Source organism: Notolepis coatsorum, assembly GCF_963971535.1.
Source record: "Notolepis coatsorum genome assembly, chromosome: 19".
Classification (NCBI taxonomy): domain Eukaryota; kingdom Metazoa; phylum Chordata; class Actinopteri; order Aulopiformes; family Paralepididae; genus Notolepis; species Notolepis coatsorum.
The window spans coordinates 85,535,769-85,551,149 of record NC_140183.1 but is presented as its reverse complement, the minus strand read 5'-3'; the positions used below and the strand labels follow the sequence as shown (position 1 = coordinate 85,551,149).

Genomic DNA, 15,381 nt, shown 5'->3' with positions numbered 1-15,381 from the left:
TTAGTCCTTAGACCACTCTGTGTGTGTGTGTGTGTGTGTGTGTGTGTGTGTGTGTGTGTGTGTGTGTGTGTGTGTGTGTGTGTGTGTGTGTGTGTGTGTGTGTGTGTGTGTGTGTGTGTGTGTGTGTGTGTGTGTGTGTGTGTGTGTGTGTGTGTGTGTGTGTGTGTGTGTGCGTGTGTGTATATGTGTGTGTGTGTGTGTGTGTGTGTGTGTGTGTGTGTGTGTGTGTGTGTGTGTGTGTGTGTGTGTGTGTGCGTGCGTGCGTGCGCGTGTGTGTGTCTATCTATCGGTCTACTGTATATAGAAGCAATTCATGTTAATTTAGGATGGTAACAACAATATATGAATATTAATACAAAATTAATAGATTCCATCTCTCTCTCTGTGGAATGACATCAAGGTTCAACATTGCTGAGTCCTGGTAATCAACACTTGAACTTTCTGTCGCTCCTGTCCTTTCTCTCTCTGCTTCTCTCTCCTTCTCTGCAGAACGACACGTGGGGAGTGCAGTACTCCTATGCCCTGTTCAAGGCCATGAGCCACATGCTGTGTATAGGGTACGGCGCCCAGGCTCCCGAGGGCATGATGGACGTGTGGCTCACCATGCTCAGCATGATCGTAGGAGCCACCTGCTACGCCATGTTCATTGGCCACGCCACCGCTCTCATCCAGTCTCTGGACTCCTCTCGCCGGCAGTACCAGGAGAAGGTAAGACCCAAGTCTGTCTAGAGAGACGTCGGTCCACTCTGCCGCCGCCTTGATGACGAGGGACTAACAGGACGAACGAGACCTGACCCCTATCTCTTTGAGAGAGGAGTCGTTTGTATCTAATGTCATGCATCATTGTTTTTCGTTCATATTTGAGGTCACTGGTAAATTATCAAAACAAACACCAAAAAGATTACAAAATAAAAAACATAATAATAGTTAACTTGGTCAAAAAGGACAATTTGTTGGTAGAAAATGCCTTTTTAGATGCAAAGCGCCTCTACAGTATGACCGGCTATGTCACTGACTCACCTACTCATTCATTTGGACACTGATTCAGTTATTCACTCACACTTAGCCACTCTGCCCCTAGTGGCGGCTCAAAGGTATGACACTTTCAGGTTCGCTCTATGAGCAAACGCTTCGAATCTATGACACTGTGGGGGATCCACAAAGGATTTGCACGGCTTTTTCCGACACAAAGCCGGTGCATATCACTCTGAAACTCTGTTTGGTATCCACAGAGGACGCACAACGGGTGAAATTAGGTGGTGCATGCGTTCCGTCAGCATGGTCTCCGGTGCAATTGGTGTGTATTTAAATGAGGTAATATGGGAGGAGCATGTCCCCTTTCTATGTAAATGAGCCTCGTCGAAATCTGCTCGGTATCCACAAACGCCGGCGGCATGGACCTGTCTCAAAACCCTGCCCCTTTTCTTGATCCTCCAATCACAACTGTCGCTTACCTCGGACAAACTTGGTTTGTCCGAGGTAAGCGACAGTTGTGATTGGAGGATCAAGAAAAGGGGCAGGGTTTGAGACAGGTCTGACCAGTTAACGTGACGCACCTACCGTCTTCACAGACATGGTGGTAAATAAGCGCAGATCCCTACGTGCTATAAAGAGGCATCATGCCAGCAACACTGCCAGCGTCACAGGTGATCATGGCAGCCATAATTGTTGCCAGATGCAGGCATCGTAATGCCAGGCGTGCCCGGCAAAGAATATTTCGAAGGAGAATATCACCTTTTTATTTAATTGAGACCGAAATCATCCGGTTGCCAGCTCAATCAATCCTTGATCTACTGGATGAAATAAAGGATGACATTGAGCCATGCAGCCACCCAGAGATCCCATGCAATCGTATTTATTATTATTTAAATATTGTTATTTAACGCTGGCTTTCCCAATGTTGTCGGCGTTATTGATTGATTGATTTTTAAACAAGATTTTGATTTTGCATCATGCTGCTATTTTTATTTGTGTTATGCATTGCTCTTGCTGCATGTTTTATTATGTATTATTGAACTGCAATCTGTGTATGAAAGGTGCTATATAAATACAGTTTATTATTATTATTATTATTATTATTATTATTATTATCATTATTGACTGCACTCATGTTCCAATTGTACCACCGCACACTCATATGCTCCAGAATAAACATTTCATTTATAACGTGTCGTGGGTCCATGAAGAGTATAGACGCCGGAAGCAGGCCAATGAAACGTTTATTCTGGAGGATAATGCTGAGGTTCTATTATCCTAACTAAACATTAAATACAACTTGCTCCCTCCAAATATTCATCAATTATAAAATATCTTCACTGGCACAGTGCCTAAATTGTCAAGAGGGGTGTGTTGTTGCGGGAAAAGTTACAGTATACAGTAATTATGCAATAAGGAACGCTCCCTTACATTTCGTCCTGTACAGCCAGAATCTATGGACGGATTTTGTTGATTGAGGTTTCGTTGGAACACTAGAAAATAGATCTTATAAACAGTATATGATTTGTTCGGGAAATATAAAGCCACAGGCCAAGATATCCTTCACAAAGTGGCGTGATTTGCTCAAAGTCTGGCTGTGAAAAATATGGCTATGTAAGTGACTGATTATGCCACCTTACATTTCGTCTGCCGTATAGCCAGAATCTATGGACGGATTTTGTTGATTGAGGTTTCGTTGGAACACTAGTAAATAGATCGTATAAACAGTAGGGCTGTCTTAAATACTTCGACGCTTCGTTCGATGGCACAAGCTTCGAACATAAAAAAATTATTCGAAGTTTAAAAAAAGATTATATTTTTATTTTTTTGCCTCCAAAATCTTGCGCCTCCATTCCAATGAAACTAAAGTAAGCGGCGCCTTGACTCCACCTCTCTACAACAAGCACGTGGAGATTATCTGTGTTGAAAACAACAAGGACATGTGCAGCAGACATGTCGACGAAGAAGCGAAGCAATGCCGTTTGTTATTTAAGACTATGTCGGACAGATTTTTGTTCATTGTGCTGCTTTTTTAAAGTGTCCCGACCCATATAAAAATATGTCTTAATAAAACGTGCTTAATTAATTCTGCTTTGTCTCTATCAACTCCGGCTCAGTGGCCTCGTGGGTAGAGTGTCCGCCCTGAGTTCGGGAGGCTGGGAGTTCAAGCCCCGGCCGAGTCATACCAAAGACTATTAAAAAAATGGTACCCATAGTGTAACTGAGGGGTACAATTCCCTGACTGTATTGAATAAGTATGGTATCATTAAACCACTACTGCGTTATGTACATTACTACTGGCCATACAGTACACATGTATATGTGATGAACACTCCCACAATAACACGGCTTCACAAGAAATACTGTTTAGAAGAATATTTATTAGCAGCACGAAGATTATCTTACATTACTTATCAAGATTGAGAGTTGCGCTTGTAAGGCGAAGAATGTGCATGAATAGGTCAAGAGCGTAAGTCCATGAGCATATTACGCAGGAGATAATTAATACCACCTGTATCATAAGAATTATATATGGTACACTAGTAGATCAGCTGGAGATACTAACGGGGTCCCTCCGGTTGTAAGCCAGCAGGGGGAGGAATGTTCGAATGCAAAAGTCTGGATCAACGGGGAATCAATAAGCTCCAGCTACGGGAGGCGGTACATTACTCCCTTGATCGGCAGACGAAAGCAGCAGCTATAATCCAAGTATGCGCGACAGCATAGGTGAAAGCCAGCCAGCCTCTCCTAGAGACGGGCTCGAGTGATGCTCCTTACAGGTAAATCCCACACAGCAGCGGGGTAGAACGGTTCTCTGATCCAGCAGCCACGGTACCAAAGCAATATAATAATCCAGCCGGAAAAGGCTCTGCATTCACCGGTGTAGATTCTCCGGTGCACGGTACTTCACATTAACTAGGTCGAACTTGACGTTATTCCACTAAGCTCTGACACTTTTACTATCCTATTCGCGCGAGGTTATAAGTGCTCTATTTAGATGCACGGTTGCTCACTTCACTTGGTCGTTGACTCGTGATGAAGGCTTTAACGTTTGAGGGTAACACGTTTCTTGGTTAACTAACTGCTGTATCACCTGCAACGTATTTATACGTACGGTGAACAATCTAGTACCAGCCTTATTTCTGTCTCGTATTCTTGCGCAAAACTGGGCATGTTGAGACAAGCCTTGGCGGTGGCTTTGAACTCGGCATTGGGGGTATGGCCGTGGCGCCTAGGGGATCGCTTCCAATAGGAGAACGAATATTATGGTCTGTCCTGTACCAGGTAAAGGGATATTCCGTGTATATGTACAAAGAATATACAAGGGATATCAAACGATATACAAATAGTATACATGGGATCTCAAGCAATAAATATATATATTCGGTTTAATCTGACCCTTTGTAACAGCCGCCTCCTAATTAGTCCGCACCTAATTAGATAAGCAGAGACAGATTAACCGCACTGTCCACTACTCAATGTCCGTTGTGAGGAGTAGGGCAATTCACAAAGTCAGTGGGTCATGGTCGTCAGCAAGGGAGAGTCGGGGAGCCTTGGCAACTCGATCAGCCTCGCCACGGGTCGGGTGTATGTCCGCCCCTGGACGAGCACTTCTGCCGCTCTGACCTTTCCGTCGGCACCAGTGATCACTTTGCTTACGCGGCCGGCCGGCCACGCAGCTCGGGGTAGTGACTGGTCTATGATCACGACGACTGTGTCCACTTTTAAGTTGTCCCCGTCCTTGACCCGCTTCTGACGGGCTGGAAGGGATGGTAGGGGGGTTAGGAGGAAGCGGGCCTGAGACTGCTTTGATCTGTGCTTGGCTGCGCCTCCACCTCCTCCGTCTGTTTCTCTTGTTTGCTCTGTACCCCGTCTGAGGAGGGGCCGGTTCCGGCCGCCCCATCAAGGAGTCGCTTGGGGTGCTGGTTTCGAGGTCAGCTACGTCTGGAGCGCAGCTGAGGGGGGTGGAGTTCCGAACTCCCTCTTGTGCCCACGGTTCTCTCACAGGCCTCTCGCTTAATGTCAATAGCCTCTCAACGGGCTGTGCGAGGGAGTGGCCGGTGTCGCTCGCCTTTGTGTGTAGGCAGCGTGTAGACATGGGTTGACTGTCAAGTCCGTAGAGGGGGCCCTGGAGCGTCCACCCCAGTCGGGTCTGAACCGCGACTGGGCATCCTTTGGGTCCGATGTGGGCCGCCTCAATTGGGAGAATGAGGTCCGCGTGGTCGGAGCCGATGAGCAGGGTCGGTGTGGCGCCGTCGATAAGCGGTATAGGTAGTTGACGTAGGTGCACATACTTCGCCATCAGCTGTGGGATGGGGTAGGTGTACTGTGATAGGCCTATGTCGTGGCTGGTGAATACGTTGGTAATACTATACTGCTTCTCGGGCTGGTCCACCGCTGCTATCTTGAAGGAGACCTTTTCACCTTTTATGGTCTTCTGGTCCCTTCTGATGGTGCGTATGGTCATGGTACCTTTGGCACCCCGCAGGCCCAACTGGGCTGCGGCGGAAGCGAGGAGGAGAGTCTTTTCAGACCCATCGTCCAGGACGGCGTAAGTGTCCAGGACCTTGTCCTCGTAGCTCAGGAGCACTCTGACCACTTTGATGAGCACTCCGGGGTTCCCGCTATGCTGGTCAATGTGGAGCACTCCTGTTGGTCGGTTGCTTTGGATCTTCTGGAGTGGTGCCGACTCGCGGTCGTCCGAGTAGCACCGTGACTCCCAGTGTCTGCTGCAGTCGGGACACCAGGGGGCGGTCTGGTGGATCTTTGGTACTGGTGCCACCGCCTCGGCCTGGTACATTACCGTGACAGGCCCACTTTGTTGTCCTGGCGGACGCCTGTTGATGTCATGCAGGACCTCCAGGTGGGCGCCGCCGCACCTGCTACACTTCTTCTTCAAGCGGCACTCAGCTGCCATGTGGCTGCGCGCGCAGCGGAAGCAGCGGCGGTGGTCTTTGATCCACTGACTCACCTCATCCGTGGTCAGCTTCTTGAAATCGTCGCATTGATACAGCCGATGTTCCCCTTCACAGTACTGGCATTCAATCTTCCACTCCTCTTTCGTCGAGGGGGTGTTGTGGTTCTTGTGCTGCGGTACTGATTCGGCTTGGTGCATAACGGTCACCGACCGGCGGTTATCATTTGATCCCCGAGGTCCTGGTCTTGGGCTTGGTCCACTCCACACGAACGTGTCCAGTCGTAGGCTACTGACCTCCCTGGCGAGGAACTCAGATAGGTCTAGGAGGGATGCCTCTGGGCCGTTGGGGTCGCGGTGGTCTCTCTGCCGCCTGAAGCGCTCTTGTCGGGCGGGAGGGAGCCTCTCTAATATCCTTTCTACATTAGAGTTAGCGTACAGTTCGTATATCCCCTTTTCCTTTTGGGACCCCAGCATCCCTACCAGGGACTGTACCTTGATAGAGAGGTCATCCAATGCCCTGTTGTCTCTGGCTGGGGGGAGACGGTCGATGTCTCTTATCTCTTGTATCACGTAGTCCCATATGCGTCCATAACGTTGGTCGAGGGCTACTAGAGCCGCGGTGTATGGGGTACTTGAGTTGGAATATGCCAGCGCTATATTATGCGCTCTGGGCACCTTCAGGTGCTTGAGGAGGATAGCATATTTGTACGTCTCGTCTGGGACGTCGGACAGCATAGTCTCTAAGCACATCCGTAGCTCCGTGTACTGTGCTCTGTCCTCGCGTGTAAAATCCGGGAACGTCGGTGTGCCAAGGTACGATGCCATGGATGGCTGACACATCGGTGAGCGTTGGGGGAGAGGCCTCCTGGGCGAGTCTCCCCGTACGTGTCGTCGTGGGCTGGTACTTGGTGGGTACCGAAGCCCGGGTACCCAGGTGCTGTTCCTCGGGGCTGACGGTGCGTCAAACTCACCCGTGAGTTGAGTCGGGGGTTTGTAGCGCAGTGACTCGGGGCTGACGTCTGGGCTGTACTTGGCCTCCTGGTCCAGAGTATGTTGCTGCTGGTCGGGCTGTACTGGACCTCCTGGTCCAGAGTACGTTGCTGCTGGTCGGCTTGACATTCCTCCTCTTCCTCTTCCTCTTCCTCTGCTAGGTCCTGGAGTCTTCTGTTCAGTCTCTCGGCGTGGTCCGGTTCTTCCCGGTTGCTGGGTCTCGTATGGACCGGCCGGGGAGGGGGTTCGGAGACGTGGACAGGATCCTCCTGTTGGCGGGGTCCCGGGTCGCTTGGTCGGGTAGGGGAATGTGTCCTAGACCCTTGTCGTGATGATCTCCGGGAGCTCCGTGCGGAGAGAGGGGGTGTCGCCATGGCAATCAATTTGTCCATCATCTGCGCCTGCAGCCGGTCGCGCTCTGCCTCGCGCTGGGCATGGGCGGCGTCGTGCACTGCTTCGCGCTGGGCATTGGCGGCGTCGCGCTGTGCATTGGCGCTGGCATGGGCGGCGTCGCGCTGTGCATTGGCGGCGGCGCACTGTGCATCGGCGTGGCTCTTCCGTCTGAAGGCGTCTGGTCTCCAGTCTTATGCGGTCGTCTTCACTCCTTTGTTGCGCCTGGAAGCGCTCCCTCGCTCGGTTGCAGCGTGTTCGCGCTCACTGAGGGCTTGCGCTTGGAGTTGCGCGTGAAAGCGCTCGCGTTGGTCTGCAGCTTGTTCGCGCTCGCTCGTCTGTTGCGCTTGGAGTCGATCGCGTTCACCCTGAAGTCGATCGCGTTCGGTGGAGGCTGCCAGGGTGGCGATGAATGCCTGCGCCAGCATCTTGTCCGCCTCGCTGGGGGAAGACACCGACGGAGGTGATCGGCTTCTGGCAGTGCTCGTTGGAGATCTGTTCTCTGGGCGCGCCTCGAGGTCCGTCTCCTGGGCGCGCTTCTCTTCTGGTAGTGGGTCGGGTTCTGTCCCTGGAGCGCTTTCTTTATCCTGGAGCTCTCCGGGGACCGTCCCGTTGACGTCGTCGGGGGGTAAAGTCATGTCATGTCCCTCCTGGTCCCCCCCGTGGGCTTGGTCAGTTTCGTTAGAACCCACTGGGGTCTCTACTGGCAGGGTCGCCTGGTCGGTAGGTTTTGACATGCTTTGACTATCCGCTTTATTTATTTTATCCGTATTTTAACGTCTGTATAAACCTAGGTAGTAGACTGGCAGCGTAGTCCTCTAGGTAACGAGGTGGCTGCCGTCTGCGCTCCGGGCGATCTAGCTTAGGAGAACCGTTTGTGGAGTGTTCACCGCTGGCCATGTCAATATTAATATTATATTAATATTACGCTAATTACCATCCGGCTCGAAGGACCAATTGTAACTGAGGGGTACAATTCCCTGACTGTATTGAATAAGTATGGTATCATTAAACCACTACTGCGTTATGTACATTACTACTGGCCATACAGTACACAGGTATATGTGATGAACACTCCCACAATAACACGGCTTCACAAGAAATACTGTTTAGAAGAATATTTATTAGCAGCACGAAGATTATCTTACATTACTTATCAAGATTGAGAGTTGCGCTTGTAAGGCGAAGAATGTGCATGAATAGGTCAAGAGCGTAAGTCCATGAGCATATTACGCAGGAGATAATTAATACCACCTGTATCATAAGAATTATATATGGTACACTAGTAGATCAGCTGGAGATACTAACGGGGTCCCTCCGGTTGTAAGCCAGCAGGGGGCAGGAATGTTCGAATGCAAAAGTCTGGATCAACGGGGAATCAATAAGCTCCAGCTACGGGAGGCGGTACATTACTCCCTTGATCGGCAGACGAAAGCAGCAGCTATAATCCAAGTATGCGCGACAGCATAGGTGAAAGCCAGCCAGCCTCTCCTAGAGACAGGCTCGAGTGATGCTCCTCACGGGTAAATCCCACACAGCAGCGGGGTAGAACGGTTCTCTGATCCAGCAGCCACGGTACCAAAGCAATATAATAATCCAGCCGGAAGAGGCTCTGCATTCACCGGTGTAGATTCTCCGGTGCACGGTACTTCACATTAACTAGGTCGAACTTGACGTTATTCCACTAAGCTCTGACACTTTTACTATCCTATTCGCGCGCGGTTATAAGTGCTCTATTTAGATGCACGGTTGCTCACTTCACTTGGTCGTTGACTCGTGATGAAGGCTTTAACGTTTGAGGGTAACACGTTTCTAGGTTAACTAACTGCTGTATCCACCTGCAACGTATTTATACGTACGGTGAACAATCTAGTACCAGCCTTATTTCTGTCTCGTATTCTTGCGCAAAACTGGGCATGTTGAGACAAGCCTTTGGCGGTGGCTTTGAACTCGGCATTGGGGGTATGGCCGTGGCGCCTAGGGGATCGCTTCCAATAGGAGAACGAATATTATGGTCTGTCCTGTACCAGGTAAAGGGATATTCCGTGTATATGTACAAAGAATATACAAGGGATATCAAACGATATACAAATAGTATACATGGGATCTCAAGCAATAAATATATATATTCGGTTTAATCTGACCCTTTGTAACACATAGCCTCCCTGCTTGACACTCAGCATCAAGGGTTGGTTTGCGGGGAAGTCCTTGCGACATACTAGCATCATGTCCAAGGGGTGTACTTGTACATCAAGCTGCCTCACGCTACGGAAACAGGAGATAGGCTCCTGCCGTTACGGCTCGAGAACCATTGGTTCTCAAAGGCAACTTCTCTATCAACTACATATAAATATTTATATAATTGTTTGCTTGATAGACGAAGGTTGCAACATAATTATGTAATGTCATGTCACTGCACCCAGGCAGCGCAGCCGAGTGAAACCTTGTTGGCTGCGTCACAGTCACAGGGGCTACTTAATTAATTTGAAGTATTAAAAAAAATATATATATATATATTCTTTTTTTCAAAGCTTCGAATTAAAATCGAAGCTCGGCCCTGAAGCTTCGATTGCCAAAAAAAGCTTCGAAGGTCAGCCCTAATAAACAGTATATGATTTGTTCGAGAAATATAAAGCCACAGGCCGAGATAGCTTTCGCAATATTCTGCAATATGGACAGGTCTGCTCAAAATATTTGATTAGTGAATGACAAACAAATGCAATGACGAAATACAACACGGAATAAACAAAATACATTTGGCATCTGGATCGCGACTTGGAGGTCCTGATGGATGAGGTCCAAACACATCTTGCCCAACTGAACAAGAACACGACACCTGCAACCAAGCAACACATTTGCCATCTCCTATCCAGGTCTGAGCGCAGTTTGGATAGGCAACTGAGATGGAAATGGCCTCAAGAGGACCAAGGCGAAGGTCTCATTGAAATGCCTCCCGCTAAACAGTTACGAGCAGACCGTATTCCGGGTCTATTTCCTCCCCTGCCTCTCCCTGGTTCCTCTCAGGATGCTTCGGCGTGGCGCACACACACTCTCTGTCGCTCGCTCGCTCGCTCGCACACACACACACACACACACACACACACACACACACACACACAACAAGAACAGGCACACAGTTAACACATTCATGGTCATTTTGATCCGTCTAAAATCACTGTAGACGGCCAGCATTTCTAAACAGACTTGTATAGTCCGTGGGGCTGTTTGTAGAGCTAAATCTATACGTTATAGTATTCAGGGGAGTAAAGTACTTGAGTAATTGTACTTCGTTACAATACTTAAGTACTGTTTTGGGGGATTTGTACTTTACTCGAGTATTATTAGGTTTGTATACTTTGTACTTTTACTCCATTACATCTCAGAGAAAAAAAACATACTTTTTACTCCTTACATTTAAAATGCAGACCTATAAAGTACAAAGTACAAATCTCACAGGTCCAACCATTTGAATTAGTATATTTTAATTGTTTATCTGGCCGAACTAACGTTAACGTTATTAATCCTGCGACCGTAGGTAAACAGCCAATCAAATCCCCATCAATGGAAAATGAACCCGCCCATACCCATGCTGATTGGTCCTTGTGCAACACTAGAAAGCGGGGATCTTTGATTAAACACCTGCTATCAGAAGAATAGACAGTCAGATCTGCATTATGCTGTGGTTAATATTGTGATATTATTCAGGGTACTCCAGTATTCTGTCTTTAATATTCTGATATTATTCAGGGTACTCCAGTATTCTGTCTTTAATATTGTGATATTATTCTGGGTACTCCAGTATTCTGCCTTTAATATTGTGATATTATTCAGGATAATCCAGTACGCTGTGGTTAATATTGGGATATTATTCAGGATACACCATTCTGTTTTTAATATTGTGATATTATTCATGCTGTGATGTGAATGCCGTCCATGTTATTTTACCTTCATGGTCTATCGCAGCACACATTCCATTGTGGGCAGAGTGTCTGCTTGGTTTCATTCCAGCCTTGCCTAAACACCAGCTGATGATTTCACTAATTGGCTCACCTCTTCAACTAACTCACCTGGTGCAATGTGTAGTTAAAATGAAAACCTGGCCCACGATGGAATGAGTTTGAGACCCCTGGTCTATCCCTTTTTTTTTTTTTTTTTTTTTATTATTATTTACTTTTACTTTTTAGTACTTAAGTATATTTAAAAGTAGGACTTTTTTACTTTTACTCAAGTGTGTTTTTAGCCAGATACTTTGACTTTTACTTGAGTCAGATTTTGAGACGGTACCCATACTTTCACTTAAGTATAATTTCTGGGTACTTTTTACACCCCTGATAGTATTGCTATCTGTCCATTCTCATTGTCAATTGAGACCATAAACCGTCCCTTCAAAATGGCTTAAAGAAATAATTTTTTCATCAATACGTTCTCATTTGATAGCGTCTTGAATATAAGCGTTATAAGGGATTTCGGCTGGGATATTTCCTGGAACGTGAGATACAGGGCTAATAGCTACTAACGTTATATTGTCGGGTTCAGTTAATTTGACCTTGGAGAGACGGTAAGGAGAAGGTTTTAGGTTCAAAGATTTATTACAGAGTGAATAAAACAATATTACAGAGAATACACATCACAGCTGTGGAGTGGACACAGTGTGAGGTTTGGTCCGCTCCCCACCCACACGCTCCGTTCCTTTAAGGTATTTTGTTGATTAATTGCATTCCCCGCCACACGCTCCGTTCCTGTAAGGTGCCGTGTTGATTGGTGCTCTCCCCACCACACGCTTCTGGAGCAATGATCAATTTCATCCCGCAGCTGTCACAGCTTGTCATCAGCGCCCTGTGGCTTTATATACCCTGATCCCCCTAATATCAATGTTGGATCGTTTTGAATATACTCCTGCATTTGCCTGTCTTTCCCGTCGCTGTTCCCTGTCTGTTGCTCCCCAGGACTTTCGTGAAGTAATCCCTGTGGAGAACCTGATTCCCCGTACGAAGCTGCGCCTCGTTTATCTGCCCGCTTTACGCGTTGCGCTCTGGTGAGTTTTTGGAAACAGTTCTTTTTGGATCACCAGTAAAACACCGAAGAGATCCCGTTTTTGTTATACTGTTCTCACCTATTTTTTGTGTTGGATTTACACTTTGGATTACCGTATTGTTTTTTCTCTGGACTCTGCTAACTGTGTGTATCACACCGAAGATCAAGTCACTTGGATATTTATTTGGATCAGTCACCTCTCTGTTTCTGTTGTGCGCTGGGCTAACTCGGATTTCTCTCTCTCTCTCCGTTTCCACCTGGAGTGAAAGCTGGGAGGATCTGCAGAGCGGCTTCAGACGTCACAAGCTAATTCCTCTCCACCACCTACTGGGAGAATCTGCAGAGCCGCAACAATCTTCACATGCCAGATTCCCCGTTTGTTCTGTTGCTCAACTTAATTCAACCTTGTGACTCTGAGAATAAATACGCCCTTGCTTTGGCTAACTCTGAAACAACTCTCTCTGTGCCGTTGCGCTTGAGGTCGGTTACAAACCCTAACATTACGATCCAACCATGACGACCCCAGCCGACACAGAGAGAGTCAGAACAGCATTGGCAGTCCAGATAGAGTTAACCAAGGGCCACAGCCTACAGCTAGATGCGGCTGCGGCTGCTGTACAGGAACTCCGAGAGCAGGTCCTGCCTATTCAGGGGTCCCTGGGCTCTCTGGCTAGCCAGCAGTCTAGTATTCTCCTCCACTTACACACGCTGAGTGAAACCGTTAACACCTTGCTTGTAACCCCACTTCCTTCAGGAGCCTTGGCCGGAGCATCACCCGCAGCCCTGGCAGGCCCCGTGCCTCCCGATCCCGCACCTCGGGAGCCCCGTCTCTCCGAACCACGGCTGTTCGACGGTAACTTCGAGGATTGTGCCACATTCATCATGCAATGTGAGTTGGTTTTTCGTCATCAACCCAGTCGTTTCACTTCAAGGGGAGCCCGAGTGGCTTACATGACTAACTTGCTCTCAGGCCGGGCAGCCCAGTGGGTCACTGCCTCCTGGGCAATGGGGGCAGACTTCTGTTTCTCCTACCCAGACTTCGTGGCTGAGCTCCGCAGGGTTTTCCACCACCCAGCCCGTGGCCAGGACCCTGGAGCCCGGTTGGGTACCTTCCGGCAGGGCAGTGGCGGGGTTACCGACTACGTGCTGGAGTTCAGACTGGCGGCTACGGAGAGCGGTTGGAACGATCAAGCACTTCGTCTTACCTTCATGAGGGGGCTCAACGACGCAGTCAGGGACCAGCTCGCGACCCGTGAGGAACCTGAGTCCCTCGAGGACCTGTTCAGCCTCGCCATTTGCATCGACGGACGCCTCCAGGAGAGAAGACGTGAGAGAACCCGACAGGGACCTCCAGAGGCACTCCGGACCCCCCGTACTCGTGACGGTACTGCTGGTCGCCCTGCTCCCAACACGACTGGTGGCTCTTTTCCCTCCCGTTCGGTGCCCGAGGAGGAACCCATGCAGCTGGGACGTTCTCATCTTAGCCAAGCTGAACGGGAGGCGAGGTTCAGGTCCGGCCTTTGCCTCTACTGCGGTCGGGAGGGACACCGTATCGCCAACTGCCCCACCCGGCCAAAAGACCAGGCTCGCCGGGACCCCGGGAGATCCTGGTGAGCCGTTTTTCTCGTTCCCAGAGCCGTGCACCACCTGGCCATCTGATGAGCGTCACCCTGGCCTGGGCGGACCAACGGGCCATGGTGGAGGCACTCATTGACTCGGGGGCTGACGAGAGTTTCCTAGACTTCGAGTTTGCTACCCGGGCCAACATTCCACTTGAGGACCTAGTGAGGCCATTGGAGGTATTCGCATTGGACCAACACCGCCTGGCTGACATCACTCAACGCACCTGCCCTGTCCTGCTCACCATTGCTGGTAACCACGTTGAGAGACTCCAGTTCCTTATCACCAGATCCCCTCTTGTCCCAGTAGTCCTGGGCCGGCCCTGGCTCGCAATGCACAAGCCCCACATCGCCTGGTCCTCCGGTACCATCAAGGGTTAGAGCTCCTCCTGTCATGCCCAGTGTCTTCAGGCGGCGTCCTGTCCCTCGCTCCGGAGATCCATTGGTGAGCCGCCTCCGGACCTCTCGACCATACCCCCTGAGTACCACGACCTCATGGAGGTTTTCAGTAAGTCCAGGGCTCAGGCCCTTCCGCCTCACCGGCCTTACGACTGCGCCATCGACCTCCGCTCAGGGGCTCCCCTTCCCGGCAGCCGCCTCTACAGTCTGACCGTCCCGGAGAAGGCAGCGATGGATCAATACATCTCTGAGTCCTTGGAAGCAGGACTCATTCGGCCTTCCTCCTCTCCTGTGGCGGCCGGTTTCTTCTTTGTTGGGAAGAAGGACGGAGACCTTCGACCCTGCATCGACTATCGCCAGCTCAACGAGATCACCATTAAGAACAAGTATCCTCTACCTCTCATGAACTCCACCTTCGAGCCTCTCACCCAGGCTACCGTCTTTACCAAGCTGGACCTCCGGAGTGCCTACCATCTAGTCCGTATCCGAGAGGGCGATGAATGGAAGACCGCCTTCAAGACTCCCAGGGGCCACTACGAGTACCTGGTGATGCCGTTCGGCCTCACCAACGCTCCGGCGGTATTCCAGGCGCTCATGAACGACGTCCTTCGTGACATGCTGGAGGAGTTTGTGGTAGTATACCTAGACGACATCCTCATCTTCTCCAAGACCCTCGAGGAACACATCCAGCATGTCCGCCGTGTGCTGGAGCGCCTCCTCCACAATCGGCTCTTCGTCAAGGCGGAGAAGTGCCGATTCCACTCCGACTCCGTCGATTACCTGGGCTTCATCGTGGAGAAAGGCTTGACCCGAGCTGATCCTCGCAAGATCCAGGCCGTGGAGAAATGGCCGGAACCCACCTCTCGGAGGGAGTTACAGAGCTTCCTCGGGTTCGCCAACTTCTACCGAAGGTTCATCCGGAACTACAGTCAAGTGGCGGAACCGCTTACCAGACTGACCTCTCCCGCCCTGCCGTTCGACCGGTCCCCAGCGGCGTGTGCTGTGTTCCGCTCCCTCAAGAACCGTCGGTTCCTCCCTGCCGAGAGGAACTATGAC

At 49.8% G+C, this 15,381-nt stretch overlaps 1 protein-coding gene across 1 annotated transcript in view; it reads left to right on the top strand.

Annotated features, from left to right (window-relative positions):
- Positions 1–15,381, top strand: part of LOC311246605 (uncharacterized protein) — a gene marked incomplete at its 3' end in the record, with an annotated part of 135,360 nt that overhangs the window by 81,805 nt on the left and 38,174 nt on the right. The window contains exon 4 of the mRNA XM_084336755.1: positions 490–708. Within this exon, the coding sequence (XP_084192881.1) occupies positions 490–708 (219 nt within the window). The remainder of the gene's footprint in view (positions 1–489; positions 709–15,381) is intronic.